Raw genomic sequence first — 14,070 nt, 5'->3', positions numbered from 1 at the left:
CTATAATGACATCAATATGTTGTCTGTGTCCTGTACGGTTCACAGGTCATAGGGTTTTACAGGAGGCATGTATAGGTCTAAAAAGGGCCTAATGTGGCCGCTTTAAACACGATTCTCTCAAAAAATGGTTTGTGTTGCAAATGTAAAAAGCATGTCAAACACCCTTCCTCTCAATGGAGTTTCTATGTGAGAATTTGCCAGAACGATCTGGGATACCCCCCCAAAAATGTGGGCTAAGCTGGTGTGAAATAGCCCTATAGCATGTACTGTGTCAGAGGTACAACCATCAAAGTAATTGGAATGTTAGAGCAACACATGCAATACAAACGCCTAACCCATCTTCATTCAGTAGCCCTTAGGTGACTAAAGACCTTGACATTCCACAATTTAAAAATACACCACTGGGTGGGGCTGGCCTCCTGAGCTTTATATATAAATCCTGGATATTCATCCATAGCTCACTTTTGCAGCTCCAGCTGTACCATCCACCAAGCCTATCATTATCTGAAGACCATGCCAATGGCTCTCTCTATGGGGTCCTCCACACTGTCCGGGAATGAGGTTATCGTGGGGGCTTCGGGCTTCTCTGGAGGCCTGGGTGGGGGAGGGATGGCCCTGGCTCTCCGCTATGGAATGGGGCTGGGGGCAGGAGCACAGCTGGGGTTAAGTGGAGGCATGGGGATGGGGGATGCAGGACTAGGTCTTGAGGGTGGAGGAGGCTACAGGGCTGGGATGGGTGGTGGCAGGGGCAGTGCTGCCTTCTCTATGGGACGCACCATGGCATTAGGAGGGCTATGAGCGGGTGCATTTCTGGATGCAGCGGGATCATATCCTGCTGCGGGGCCCTTACTGGTCCTCTTGTGGGCTGCAGAGAAACACACCCTCTCTGGGCTAAACGAGCGCTTCTCAGCCTACATGGCCAAAGTGAGGCAGCTGCAGCAGGAAAATGTAGTCCTGGAGGCTCAGGCTGGCAGATATGACCAACGAGTCCACCGGAGCCACCACCACCACAGCTGAGAACGAGACCAAGCTGATAAGAGAACTGTGGTAAACTGGAGAGCCTCACCCGGGACACGTCAAATTTGCGATGGAGCTGGACTGCATTTGGGGAACCGCCCATGAGATGGAGGCCGAGTAAGTCTCACTGCATGCCTTCTCATTGGGACAAGTACATGTATGCTCCCAAATGGCACCCTATTCCCTTTATAGTACACTACTGTTGATCAGGGCCCATAGTGACGCATCCAATGTGATTTATTTTTACATGCTAGCTATTGTCTGCTAAACAAATTGTGAAGAGGCGATTATGATTTCCTGTCATACCTGTCACCTTTTGTCATGCAGGTATGATTTTGAACAAGGCGTGAGGTATCAGCTGGAATCAGATATTGCCACCACGAGGAGGGTACTGCAGAATTTATGCCTATAAATATCAGATTTCATTCAATATAATTTCCTGTTCAGTTAGACAACAAATCGCTATGACTATAGCACTCCATCCTGTAGGACATTGACATGGCTTGCGATCTCCGCATTGAACTAGATGCCAAACACTCTAGCCTTAGAGATGAGCTGGACTTTATCACCAAGACTCAGGATGAAGTAATAGCCTAGAATAAAATCACAGAGCACAACACTATGACTGCGTGCGATGCTTGTGTTTAGATGTGTGCATCTCTATATTCATCGTGAGATGGTGAGCAAGGCAAACCTCAGAGAGAACACTGAAGGTCCCTCTGTGAAAAGTAAAGTCATTATATTGTATTATATTAAACTACATACAACTGTATGATACTGCAACAGATTGTAGGAGTGTTGTCATGTGAACTGTAATGAGTGGTATTGGCTGACAGATGGAAGGTTTTATAGGAGCTGTTCACTATTCAGTCCAAACTGGGCACCTCTTCCACTGACACATCAGTATCTATGATTGAGGTGGACCCGGTCAAGTCCTTTGACATCGCTTCTGCGCTCAACAAGATACGAGGAGTATGAGAAATCAGTAGAGCAGCACAAAGAGAAGGAAGATGCCTACTACAAAAGGTACAGCTTACTCAAACTACAAAATGCAAATCGACAGCATTAGGCCTACTAAATGTAAATGACATTTTATTCTTGTAATACCATTTAGATTTTCTAAACAGTCACTCTAATTGTTTCCTGTGAATGTACAATACACTCTCTGCCCAATAGGGGTCAGTAGAAATGGCTGGGTGTCTCATGGTGAATGAGATAGGCCTACTTAGAAAATAGTTGGACATGAGGATGCTATGTTTTTGGGGAGCGACACAAAGTATAAATCCCTTAATCTATGTAATGAAATAACTAGCGCATGGTTTAAAGTCTGAAAAGCAGATCACTCCGAACAACTAGTTATACTGGTGTCTTTTCACTCAGAAAAGGCCTAGAAGCTACTCAAAGGGCATTACATTTTGGCCTGCAGGAACAAGGGGGAGGAACACTTTTGGCTTGATCTGTTGATCTTCTTAGAGCTGAAACTGACACCACAAGCTTGTGTCCCCAATATAACACTAGAACCTACAGGGAATAGGGTGCCCTTTGGGACGGAAAATGGTGTGATGGTGTGGTGACCAGCCAACCGTTACTCTCCTCCTGTTTTGAGTGAAACTCACCAAGCTGCAGAGCAGTTTGCCGTGGGTTAACCCCAAGTTAGTGGTGTCTTTGGTGCAGACAAAAGATTCAGGGAGCCCAACTTCCTAAAGCAGGGGAAGAAACAAACAACTGCCAGACATTTTGTTGTTGTTGATTGATGTTTTATTAAAATAACTGACATGCAGACAGATATAGACGTACATACTTGCATACTCACACACGACACTCGTTCCGCCTCTCTCATGCAAACATCTACATGCATCTTTCACTCTGAAAGTGACTCACATCAAGAATCCTGCAGCTCATGTAAAGAATACACTGAATGATGTTATCAAAGTGTGTATGAGACAGTAGCTAATGGCCCCGTGCTGCACTCTCTGCCTGCAGTTGGATGAGGTCCAGGCTGCCAATGCCACCAGCTCTGAGGCCCTCACCACCTCCAAGGCAGAGATCTCTGCCTCCAGGAAAGAACTGCAGGCCCTCAGTCTGGAGCTGCAGAGTCTGGTCAATATGGTGAGTCGGGTCTAACACACTGTGTGTGTGTGTTTGTGATTACACCATTTCAATCTATTGTACCAATACCATCTCGTCTGTTGTGAATAGAACTTTTCACTGGCCTTAGAGAGATATCTATAGTCATAGTGAAACGAAACCATGTATGTACAGTACCAGTCAAAAGTTTGGACACATCTACTCATTAAAGGGTTTTTCTTAATTTTTTAAAACTATTTTCTACATTGTGGAATAATAGTGAAGACATCAAAACTATGAAATAACACATGGAATCCTGTAGTAACCAAGAGAGTGTTAAACAAATCCAAATATTTGCTTAGATTCTTCAAAGTAGCCACCCTTTGCCTTGATGACAGCTTTGTACACTCTTGGAATTCTCTCAACCAGCTTCACCTGAAAGGCTTTTCCAACGGTCATGAATCCAACTCATCCCAAACCATCTCAACTGGGTTGAGGTCGGGTGACTGTGGAGGCCAGGTCATCTGATGCTGTGCTCCATCACGCTTCTTCTTGTTCAAATAGCACTTACCCAGCCTGGAGGTGTGTTGAGTCATTGTCCTGTTGAAAAACAAATGATAGTCCCACTAAGCGCAACCCAGATGGTATGGCGTATCGCTGCAGAATGCTGTGGTAGCCATGCTGGTTAAGTGTGCCTTGAATTCTAAATAATTCACTGACAATGTCACCAGCAAAGCACCCCCACACCATCACACCTCCTCCTCCATGCTTCACGGTGGGAACCACACATGCAGAGATCATCCGTTCACATCCTCTGCGTTTCACAACGACATATCGGTTGGAACCAAAAATCTCAAATTTGGACTCATCAGACCAAAGGACAAATTTTCACCGGTCTAATGTCCATTGCTCATGTTTCTTGGCCCAAGCAAGTCTCTTCTTCTTATTGGTGTTCTTTAGTAGGGGTTTCAGCAGCATTTTGACCACGAATGACTGATTCACGAAGTCTCTGAACAGTTGCTGTTGAGATATGTCTGTTACTTGAACTCTGTGAAGCATTTATTTGGGCTGCAATTTCTGAGGCTGGTAACTCTAATGAACTTCTGCAGCAGAGGTAACTCTGGGTCTTCCTTTCCTGTGGCGGTCCTCATGAGAGCCAGTTTCACCATAGCGCTTGATGGTTTTTGCAACTGCACTTGAATAAACTTTCAAAGTTCTTGAAATTTTCCAGATTGACTGACATGTCTTAAAGTGATGATGAACTGTCATTTCTCTTTGCTTATTTGAGTGGTTCTTGCCATAATATGGATTTGATCTTTTAACACCCCTACCTTGTCACAACACAACTGATAGGTTCAAACGCATTAAGAAGGAAAGGAAATACTTATTAATTTAAATGCATTCCAGGTGACTACCTCATGAAGCTGGTTGAGAGAATGCAATGAGTGTGCAAAGCTGGCATCAAGGCAAAGGGTGGCTACTTTGTATAATCTTAAATATAAAATATATTTTGATTTGTTTAACACTTTTTTGGTTACTACATGATTCCATATGTGTTATTTCATAGTTTTGATGTCTTCATTATTATTCTACAATGTAGAAAGTACACCTGTAATGAGTAGGTGTGTCCAAACTTTTGACTGGTTCTGTAAGTCAGTGATGCTGTGACAGTGCTGTGATGCAGCTGATGAGTATCAGAGTTTGATATAAATCAGTGCTAACAGTCACACAGGAAGTGGTTGCTATGGTGTCTCGCATTGCCAAACTCCCCCACTGCTGAGCTTAGGCACAAACAGCAATACTGCTTTCCAGAAGACATCAGTGGTGTATCCATTCACTGCAGTTTTGTGCCTTCCAGTAGAAAGACAGGTGACTAAATGGGGTTTGCCAAGGCACCAAAAGGATTGTTTTCTTTTTACCTCAAAATCAGTCTGCTGTTTTAAGTGAGGTCCTGCTTATGGGAAATGGGTTACATTGACTGGCACTTTTATTTTGAAAGATACACTTTTGATAACAGGGTGACTGACGGTGGTTATGTTGTCCCAGTTAAACAATGCCCCAGATGTTCTAACATGAGCTAGCTAGTTAGTTAACAGATCCTCCTCCCTTCTCTTCGAAGAACATGTCCCTGGAGCTTAGCTTTGCCCAGTCCAGTGGGGGCGTGGCGTAGTACCAGAACCAGATCAGGGGCCTGGAGGAGGCCATCGATGTGGCTAAGGTGGACCTGCACAAGCAAATCCTCAGCTACCAGGAGCTCCTGGACGTCCAGCTGGTCCTGGACGCTGAGATCACCACCTACCGGACACTTCTGAACTGGGATGACCTTAGGTTAGAGTGCTGATCTATGATCAGTTTTGCCTTATGATTGCGGGCTCGGAGCTCTCATTCAATTCAATTGAATGAATACTTTATTTCCAATCGACACTGGTTAATAAGGATATGGATAGGACCTCATATTATCCACATCATCCACCAGTGTCAGTGAGGCAATAACCAGTTGGCTGTCCTTCTAGCTTCCCCGTCCAGTCCTATGGCTCCTCCCCTCTCTACATGTCCATCTCACCCGGCCCCTCCTCCCACATCAGGAGCCCCTCTTCCAAATCTGGAGTTCTGGCAGAGCTCACTACAGTGATGAAGAAAGAGTTTAGTCAGTTCTGAGCAAATCGGTAAATGTCTTGCATCGTTCAATATCATTGAAAAATGTAATAGTTACCTGTTTTGGACCTCTCTTTCAGGGTATTTGCAGAGAGTATGTCTTTCACAAAGACTTCCTACACTTACACTGGTGAGAAAACAGTATGAAGACCACCAGGCGTCTATAGTCTCTTTCAGGGAAGGACTGGGACCAGAAATAATTTCCCCCCCTTGAGAGCTCTACAATCGGCCCTTTCCCCCCCCTAAAGGCCCACATTACTGGCCAAATAATGATCATTCTGTAAAATAAATAAAACATTTATGCAGACCCACTGGCTTAAAGATGGACCAGCCCATCTGGCATTTGCCCAAACTGCCATAATGCAGTCTGAGGATATGAGTAACTTAATGACTAGGTAAATCATAGATGTCACATATCCACACCATTGAAACCAGACAATAACTATTTAACCTTTCTTCTCTATGCATCACTGTGTTGTCATTCGTCTTAGGAAGAGTGACACTCTTTCTTGATAAATTCTATCTTAGATTTTAAAAAAGCTAAACGTCATTAAAGACTGTTTGTACTGATTCATGTTCTCTAATTCTTGTTACAGTGATAGATGAGGTCATTGAGAGTAAGACCAAAGAAGAAGTGGTCACGGGCAAGTTTCTATAACCTTATCATTTGACCAGACAGAGCCAATGTGTTAGCAGACCAATGATACTGGACCATGTGGTTTAGGAGGGTCATTCCAAGTGCCGTGAATCAGTCTCAAGCACTCAGATTATCTGTTGGAGTTGCCCTTATCTGCAGGGGACTTCACAGAGCATTCGTGCTCGCAGTATCACCATCAACCACATAATGTTATGTACATAGCATAGGCCTATTACTTAATAAATCAGTCCTTCTAAGTCTTAGACAGAATTTCAGAGATGTTGTTGGAACTAACACTGCCTTCTTTCTACTCTAAGACCACTACTAATGCATCTGATGCAGAGCCCGAGTCCTCGGTCAGACCTCACTATCACAGCGTGGTGACCCTATATGACCTTACATGACCTTTGCCCAATAAACTTTGCTTCATCATATCGGATTTCGTTGTGGTTATTATTGTATTGTAGTGAATCATAAGATGTATGTAAGAATGTCCATAGTGCAGACAACGTTTAGTTATGGATTTTCCTGTGTATTCTGTGGGATTTGAGTAATTTATGCAAGAAGCGCAAGATCATTTGGGGACTGGGTTTGCCATATTTCAGGATCAGTGTGTGCGACAGAGAGGTCTGTCTTTGTCCTGCACAGGTGTCAAAGCACCTACCATGCACATCAGAGCTACAGTAATGCTGCTTTGTCAATTGGTACTGATGTCACCACCAACACCTCTCTGTCTGTCACTTTCTTCAAGAGTGTGTTCTCATAGGCACCCTAATGTACCCTTAACCCGGCTAACAGGCCATGGTTGTTTCACTTCACCTCTTTGTGGTCCAAACCGAGAAACGCAACCTGAAAATGACAGAAGAAGAGACTGGTATCTACTGTCAACCTCTCTCATCTCTGGGTCCTCAGTCTCGGACGGAAACTGCTAAATCAGCTTGGGTAGCGAAACCTCTGAGGATGGCACAATGGCTTGCTCTGATCTCTGTTGTACTCAGTGCCTAAAGATGGTTCGAAACTCAGAAGGTTAGAGAAGACTCTTCCTTACACCTGCTCACAGGAAACACACAACCATGCAGGCTTCCCTCTCCCTTTATGTCTCTATCATAACATAGTCACTTTGGAAACTCATAAAGTTGATATCAAGACAATATTTTAAAAAAAAAAATATATATATATATATATATATATATATGACAATATCAAGTTTTGTCAAACTTGCTGAAACCTGGAACTCAGGCCGATAAAAACACAAATATATATTAAAATGAATTCAATCAAAACTATCAATACCGATTGTTCATTTTCATTTATCCGTGTTGTAAACAAGTCCAGGAATGCAAGGTACTTTTGATTCAGTGATTCTTGGGGATAATAAATGTGGTTTACTTTGCTTACATTTCTTTAACTTCCCCTTGCCCTGCACAATGTCTGCTCATAGTAGTTGTACTTCCCTTTCTACAGTGTCTGCTTCTTCCCCACAATAGTAAAACATGAGTGTTTCTCAGATGTAGTTTCATATAGGGAACACCTGACCAGATCATTATGAGTCCTGTGACATACAGGTCCTTTGTCTTGTCTTAGAAAACCCTCTACACCGTGCAAATGTGTGTTCACTGTGATAATGCTGTCACAACAGCCCACCATGAACCTCCCCTCCCCATACTGGTGTTATCTTACACCTACTACCAAGGTTCTCCATTTCACTTCTCCCAGGCACTAAGTGCTTAACTTAGAATACGGTGTTGTGTAAAATGTGGCGTGACATGAAGGTCTATGACGTGTTTTTGAAGGGATGAATGGGAGAATTGTAACAGCAGAAAGAGACAATAGACGTGAGACCCAATGTGTCTAGCAGATATGACTAATAACACCTGCATGCAATGCTATTCGTTTCTATCTAAGTTGGTGTCTCGTAGAACAAATGCAAATAATCACTAGCATGCCGACAGACATGAGTGCCAGGGAGGTTCCCTAAAATGAAACGCAGTATCTCAATGTAATACTCACAGTGTAGCCAGTGGAGGCTGCTGAGGGGAGCACAGCTCATGGTAATGGCTGGAATGGAGTCAATGGAATGGTATCAACCACATCTTTGAATCCATTCCACTGACTCCATTCCAGCCATTATTATGAGCCGTCCTCCCCTCAGCAGCCTCCACAGCAGCCTCCATTGTAGTTAAGGCAAAACCATAAAAGCTGGTGACGATGAGACATGTAGCAATATTCGTCAAGGGCTTGAGGAAAGCATTGTTATCTAGTTGGATCGTAGCACTCATCACAGACGGGGTACGTTCTTGTAACATTGTCTTTGTTATCAACTTTTTAGTGAGTTTAACGTGGGATGTTCTTTCGTAGTACTGGGAAGTACTATGTAAACATTTGACGGTGATAAATTATGACATGATCAAGTTCTAAAGTGTATGTATGCAGTAAACAAAAAAAATATCACATTAGGTTATTTGGGGACTAAACTATACTTTTTTTCCCCCTTCTTCTGACAGGCAAAATGGAGTCACCATCATTCACAATATTTCCAACTTCTGAAACAGTAAGTATTATCTCAATCTAATTGCTTGTATTTACAACTATAAAGCCATGCTATAAAATGAGTTAGAGAGCAACATCAAATCAGCAGAGAATGGATTCAATCCAAATGTGTTAATTGTGGCCAAGAGTATCTAGTGCAGAGATCTCCAACAGCCCGCCCATGAGTAGCTCGCCAAACAATTCTGAAGGTACCTGCATTTTAGAAGTGTTCCTCCTCAAACGGTCATTAACAAATCTCACACCTATCAGACACCAAAAGCTCCCAGTTACGCTACTATCTAATCAACACAACCTTGACATTATCCCACCCCATGGTTAGGTTTGGCTTTTTAAGCCAATAGTGGCTAACACAATATCTGCCAATTCATTTCCAGGAATATTGCTTGTCTATGTGGTGAACACGTTTGTCTACCACTCTGCGTGTAACCATGTGATTAACGTCTTGTGGGTTGACTGAAATTGTTTCACCAAAACCGTCACAATTAAAATGTTAACTGCAAAGTAGGCTTAGCTGGCAGAAGTGTATCAGGAGTAAGTATGTCATGTGTATCTATTATTTGCAAACTCTGCCATGAAATGAGCAGCAGTAGTACAGAACCATCACTAGACCGGCACATTCTTCACTGGCTTAGATGCACAATTAAAGGAGAATTCAACAACAACAAAAAATCCAAATCTGTTAGTTTTCTTCCGGATCAAAAAAAAAAAAAAAAAAGAAGTATTCTGCTGTGATTTAACCATTGACATGGACTCAGAACATCCAATTGTGTTGTTTCTTTCTATATGAACAATTGTAATTGAGAGTGAAAAATAAATAAATCTAAACCAGAAAATAACATAATATATAAAACAGAATTTGAGAGAAAAAAAAACTCCGCTTTTATAGGGTCCCCTAGAGTTGTTTATTAACTATTACTTTACCAGGTATATTGGCAGAAAACAGTGCACTACTTTCTCTTCTACAGTAGGATGTGGGGAAGAGTTTTAGGGGAGAAGAGAAAATTAGTAGCACGTGACCCGTTTCATTATTTATTTTTCTTTAAGTAGCTCTCATGTCAGAAAAGGCCGAAGACCCCTGATCTAGTGTTTGTCTTTTGAACTCCCATACAAAGACCACATAAAGTTTCACATCAACATTAATGTGGTCGGAGAGGAAAAACATTTTATTTTCAACTCACCACTTTTAGTAGCCTAAGTAGCCAAGATTCAGATCAGAATTTGGATCAGACTGGAAGGGTTGTTTATGATGTTTGTAGCAATGTTTTTGTAGTCTGTGTTCGTGCAAGTGTACAAGAACTCTTGTAGCAAACATTTCTAACATACGCAAACATCAACATCAAATATCTACGGTGCGCACAAAAGAGATATTTATCTCCTTCCTAGATCTGTGTCGGAGGCGACAACAAGCGCAGTGTCGTTGACGTGCATCGTGAACCTGAGCCCCTCTCTGTAGCCCCCCTGGAGCGTTAAGCCACCCCATCTCACACAGAAGGAAGTGGTGCAGCGGTGTGGTTTCTCCTGTTGAGAGACAGTGAGACACAACACCTGCTTCTGAGAGCAACCACAGCAGCATTGGCTTTAGGCAGAACGTCACTACCACCAGGTCTTGATGTCACCGTGCTGTGCTCGGCTAAATGCACTATGTTATGAAACACTGTAGTGTAGGCAGACGGTTTAAGGGAACAGGCAGCTAGCTAGTCAACCATTGCAGACAGGAAGTCATGAAACAAAAATGCTCAAACTACATTTAAATCTGTTGGTCTTAAACCGTTATGAAAGACACCGTGACAAAATAAATGATTAAGGACACCTGTTGCACAAATTCAAAGTAAGAGTCTCAGAATGCTTGTTTGTATTACAGGGATCTGGAGATTACACAGAGGACTATGAGGGAGGCTATACTGACACCCCAGGGGGAATGTGTGATAAGTCCTGGGTGAGGGAGTTCCGGGGTCTCTACGAACCCCCTCTGTTCTGGCTCATCTTCTCCCTGGGCGCCGTGGGCAACCTGATGGTGGTCTTCATCTTTACCACGGTACGCCACCGCCTCAAGACTATGACAGACGTGTACCTACTCAACCTGGCTGTGGCTGATCTCCTCTTCCTGGGTACACTGCCCTTCTGGGCTGCTGATGCCACCAGGGGCTGGGTGTTCGGCCTGGGCCTCTGTAAGATCCTCTCGGCCGTCTACAAAATAAACTTCTTCAGCAGCATGCTGTTGCTCACCTGTATCAGTGTGGACCGCTATGTGGCAATCGTCCAGGTCACCAAGGCTCACAACCTGAAGAACAAGAGGCTGTTTGTCAGCAAGCTGGTCTGCCTGGCTGTCTGGATCATCTCAGGCCTCCTGGCTCTGCCCGAGTTCATTTTCGCCCAGGTGAAGCCTGACCACAGGGGCAATTCCTTCTGTGTCCTGGTCTACCCCAACAACCTCTTCAACCGCACCAAGATCCTGGTGCTGGCTCTGCAGGTCTGTGTGGGCTTCTGCCTGCCTCTGCTGGTCATGGTTCTATGCTACTCGGTCATCATTCGCACCCTGCTGCAGGCCAAGAGCTTTGAGAAGCACAAGGCACTGAGAGTCATCTTCGCCGTGGTGGCTGTGTTTGTCCTCTCCCAGCTACCGTACAACGGGCTACTCGTGGTTGATGCCACGCAGGCCGCCAACACCACCATCAAGGACTGTGCCATATCGGGCCATTTCGATGTCGCCGGGCAGATTGCGAAGAGCCTTGCATACACCCATGCTTGCATTAATCCCTTCCTGTATGTGTTCATTGGCGTTCGCTTCCGGAAGGATCTGCTGAGGCTGCTGAGGCAGTACACCTGTGGCCTGAACCAGAGAGGCCTCAATAAGATGCAGGCCGTCCCCAAACGCCCCTCCGTCATGTCCGACACCGAGACCACCCCTGCCCTCTCCTTGTAACCCCGCCTCCCTGAGACCCCCCCCCCCCCCATCTTGCCGTTACCACACCTACCCACACATTAAACATCACCTCAGACCATACTGTTGGGTTGAATCCTAGCTAAAGATCTGTGTGCTTAATTCAAATTTCTCATTGACATCCATACATTTAAACGTGTAAAGGTGAATACCAGGGGTCTCAAAGTTAGGCTTCAGCCCCCTGGGATTGCCTCTGACTTTATCATTACTTCCATATGATATCATAGGCTGCTAAGGACCGCACATTTCCAGGGCAACAAACCCAGCTGCATCCTGATTACATTGGTATTTTGCCAGTATAGAAATTCAATGTTGTTTACATATACCCTGTGCAGACAGTCAACTTACAATACATCCAAAGCATACAGTTCTCTAGGTCATTGTATAAAGTGTACATTACTGTATATAAATTGTGTCAATGAGTATTGTTACCTTGACTGTGTTACTGTTTTCTGTATTTGTAGAGTAGGTGCTGCTGCAAAATGATTGGCATTATAATTGTGAAAGGTATCCATTAAAACTGAAATAAAATGATTGTCCTCTGTTGTTTGTCAAAGTGAGAACAGTCAAATCATTATCTTGAAAACCAACACCAGTTAGAATACCTCACTTAGTCCTTTCTTCAAAATGTGTCACAATAATGAGACTCACACACACACTCTCTTTTATGAAGGTCATACGATTGAAATAGGCAGCGCAAAGGCCACATGAATAAATGCTACCGTTTGAGACACGAGCGACGTTCACTTCTTATTTTTCACTTGGTGTGAGAATACGGCGCACTGTTTTCAATGGTGTAACGTACGTTCTGTGGTGGGGAAACAGACTAAGTGCGGCTTGTTGCGTCCACAACGCTTTCACTATGACTACAGCCTATGACTTGCTCTTAGTTGGCTGAGCAAGCACAATTGACAATCTGTTTCCCCATTGAAAAGCAGTTGTACCCCATGTTGGTATGGGTATGACTAGGCATTTTCAAAGTTAGTGGTGAAGTTTGCCCACCTCATTCATACTGGTATGTGAAATGTTTACTCATTAACCTCTGAAAACCGTTGAGTCAGCACCATTGGTTCAGACAGGGTGAAAGTAGCCTCGGCTCCAGGCTTCGCTCACATTGTGAGGTGAAAGTCTGTGGCAGAGGGTGAAAATGGCATGTCGTGAAGTATACTGAAAACCCCCTGTCCGCTGCTTGTTGTTGACCTGAATTTAGCCTCAAAGCAGAGGAAGCTAAGTTTGAAATCTAATTGCAATTTTACACATTCCACTTGCTTTGGTTTTAGTCACCATTTGTAGCGTCAAAACACTTGTCTTTGAAGATCACCAGCATACTGTAGATGACATAAATACATACACGTGGTGTGTCTCTCCACTCATTATTGAGCCGATATTCTCAAACTCAACAGGTTGAAAAGAGGCATGAGATCGTCACAATCCGAACCAGTCATAGGCAGTATAGACACAGACACCCCGTCTGATCTGATACAGGCAGACACTTTTGGGAGTGTTTTTCTACAGTTGGCCATGCTACTGAAAACATGGGAACATCAAAGGTCAGTAATGGAGGGCAGTTGCTGGCAAAGCCCTCTTATCTCTTCACTCCTCAGTGCAATTGGAGACGGTGAGATGGTGAAGCATTGTGAGCTTTACTGTAGGCTGTCTGCCCGTTGCAATAATCTGTTTCATAACTCCCCCTCGGATGCACTCAAACCACCGCTATCAAAGCATAAGTTTGAAATCAGACTGAATAGCAAATAGACTGAGATTGACTGAAGCTGGGGTTGACAGAGGCATGCCGTGGCGTTCCATTTACCAGACCAAGCTAAAACATGCATTTACATTTTAAAATGACAACTGAGTGTGGCAGGCAGTGCGTGTGTTTTTCATGTAACGATGAGATAATTAAGTTGCGCTGCAAAGGTGGATTCTCGATTAGATAGAGACGTTTTTCACGAGAGCTAGGAAGGTCAACAAATTTGTGATGAGAAACTTTTCATCGTTTACTCACTTGACAAGCTGCTCTGCTTGAAGCTCACTATGCCTCAGACTGAGGGTAGAAAAAAAGCATGGTACGTTTTTGAGGTTACTGAGGTCGGCCATGCACCCCTGTACCTGCTCAATTCAGGTGAGACCACAGACGCACACTTTCATGTCTCTTTTGTTTTGTCTGCTCATTGCACGACAGGAAGCCATCAGTCAACTGGCT

The 14,070-nt window shown here is 43.9% G+C and overlaps 1 protein-coding gene and 1 pseudogene across 1 annotated transcript; both read left to right on the top strand.

Moving 5' to 3' along the window:
• The first annotated feature begins 47 nt into the window (after positions 1-47).
• LOC115131061 (thread biopolymer filament subunit gamma-like) lies at positions 48-6,815 on the top strand (annotated as a pseudogene).
• A 1,701-nt stretch (positions 6,816-8,516) lies between these two features.
• On the top strand, positions 8,517-12,413 carry LOC115130330 (C-C chemokine receptor type 9-like). The gene is made up of 3 exons (XM_029661359.2): positions 8,517-8,665; positions 8,881-8,927; positions 10,788-12,413. Exons 2-3 carry the CDS (start codon positions 8,886-8,888, stop codon positions 11,847-11,849), a joined length of 1,104 nt encoding a protein of 367 aa, XP_029517219.1. The 5' UTR covers positions 8,517-8,665; positions 8,881-8,885; the 3' UTR covers positions 11,850-12,413.
• The last annotated feature ends 1,657 nt before the right edge of the window (positions 12,414-14,070 follow it).

This window comes from Oncorhynchus nerka, linkage group LG6 (assembly GCF_034236695.1).
Source record: "Oncorhynchus nerka isolate Pitt River linkage group LG6, Oner_Uvic_2.0, whole genome shotgun sequence".
In the NCBI taxonomy this organism is placed as follows: domain Eukaryota; kingdom Metazoa; phylum Chordata; class Actinopteri; order Salmoniformes; family Salmonidae; genus Oncorhynchus; species Oncorhynchus nerka.
This window is presented reverse-complemented; position numbering and strand designations above follow the sequence as displayed.

Coding starts and splice junctions, on each gene's coding strand:
- LOC115130330 (XM_029661359.2), top strand. CDS start 8,886: ATGGAGTCACCATCATTCACAATATTTCCAACTTCTGAAACA. Junction 8,928..10,787: donor TATTTCCAACTTCTGAAACA/GTAAGTATTATC, acceptor TTTGTATTACAG/GGATCTGGAGATTACACAGA.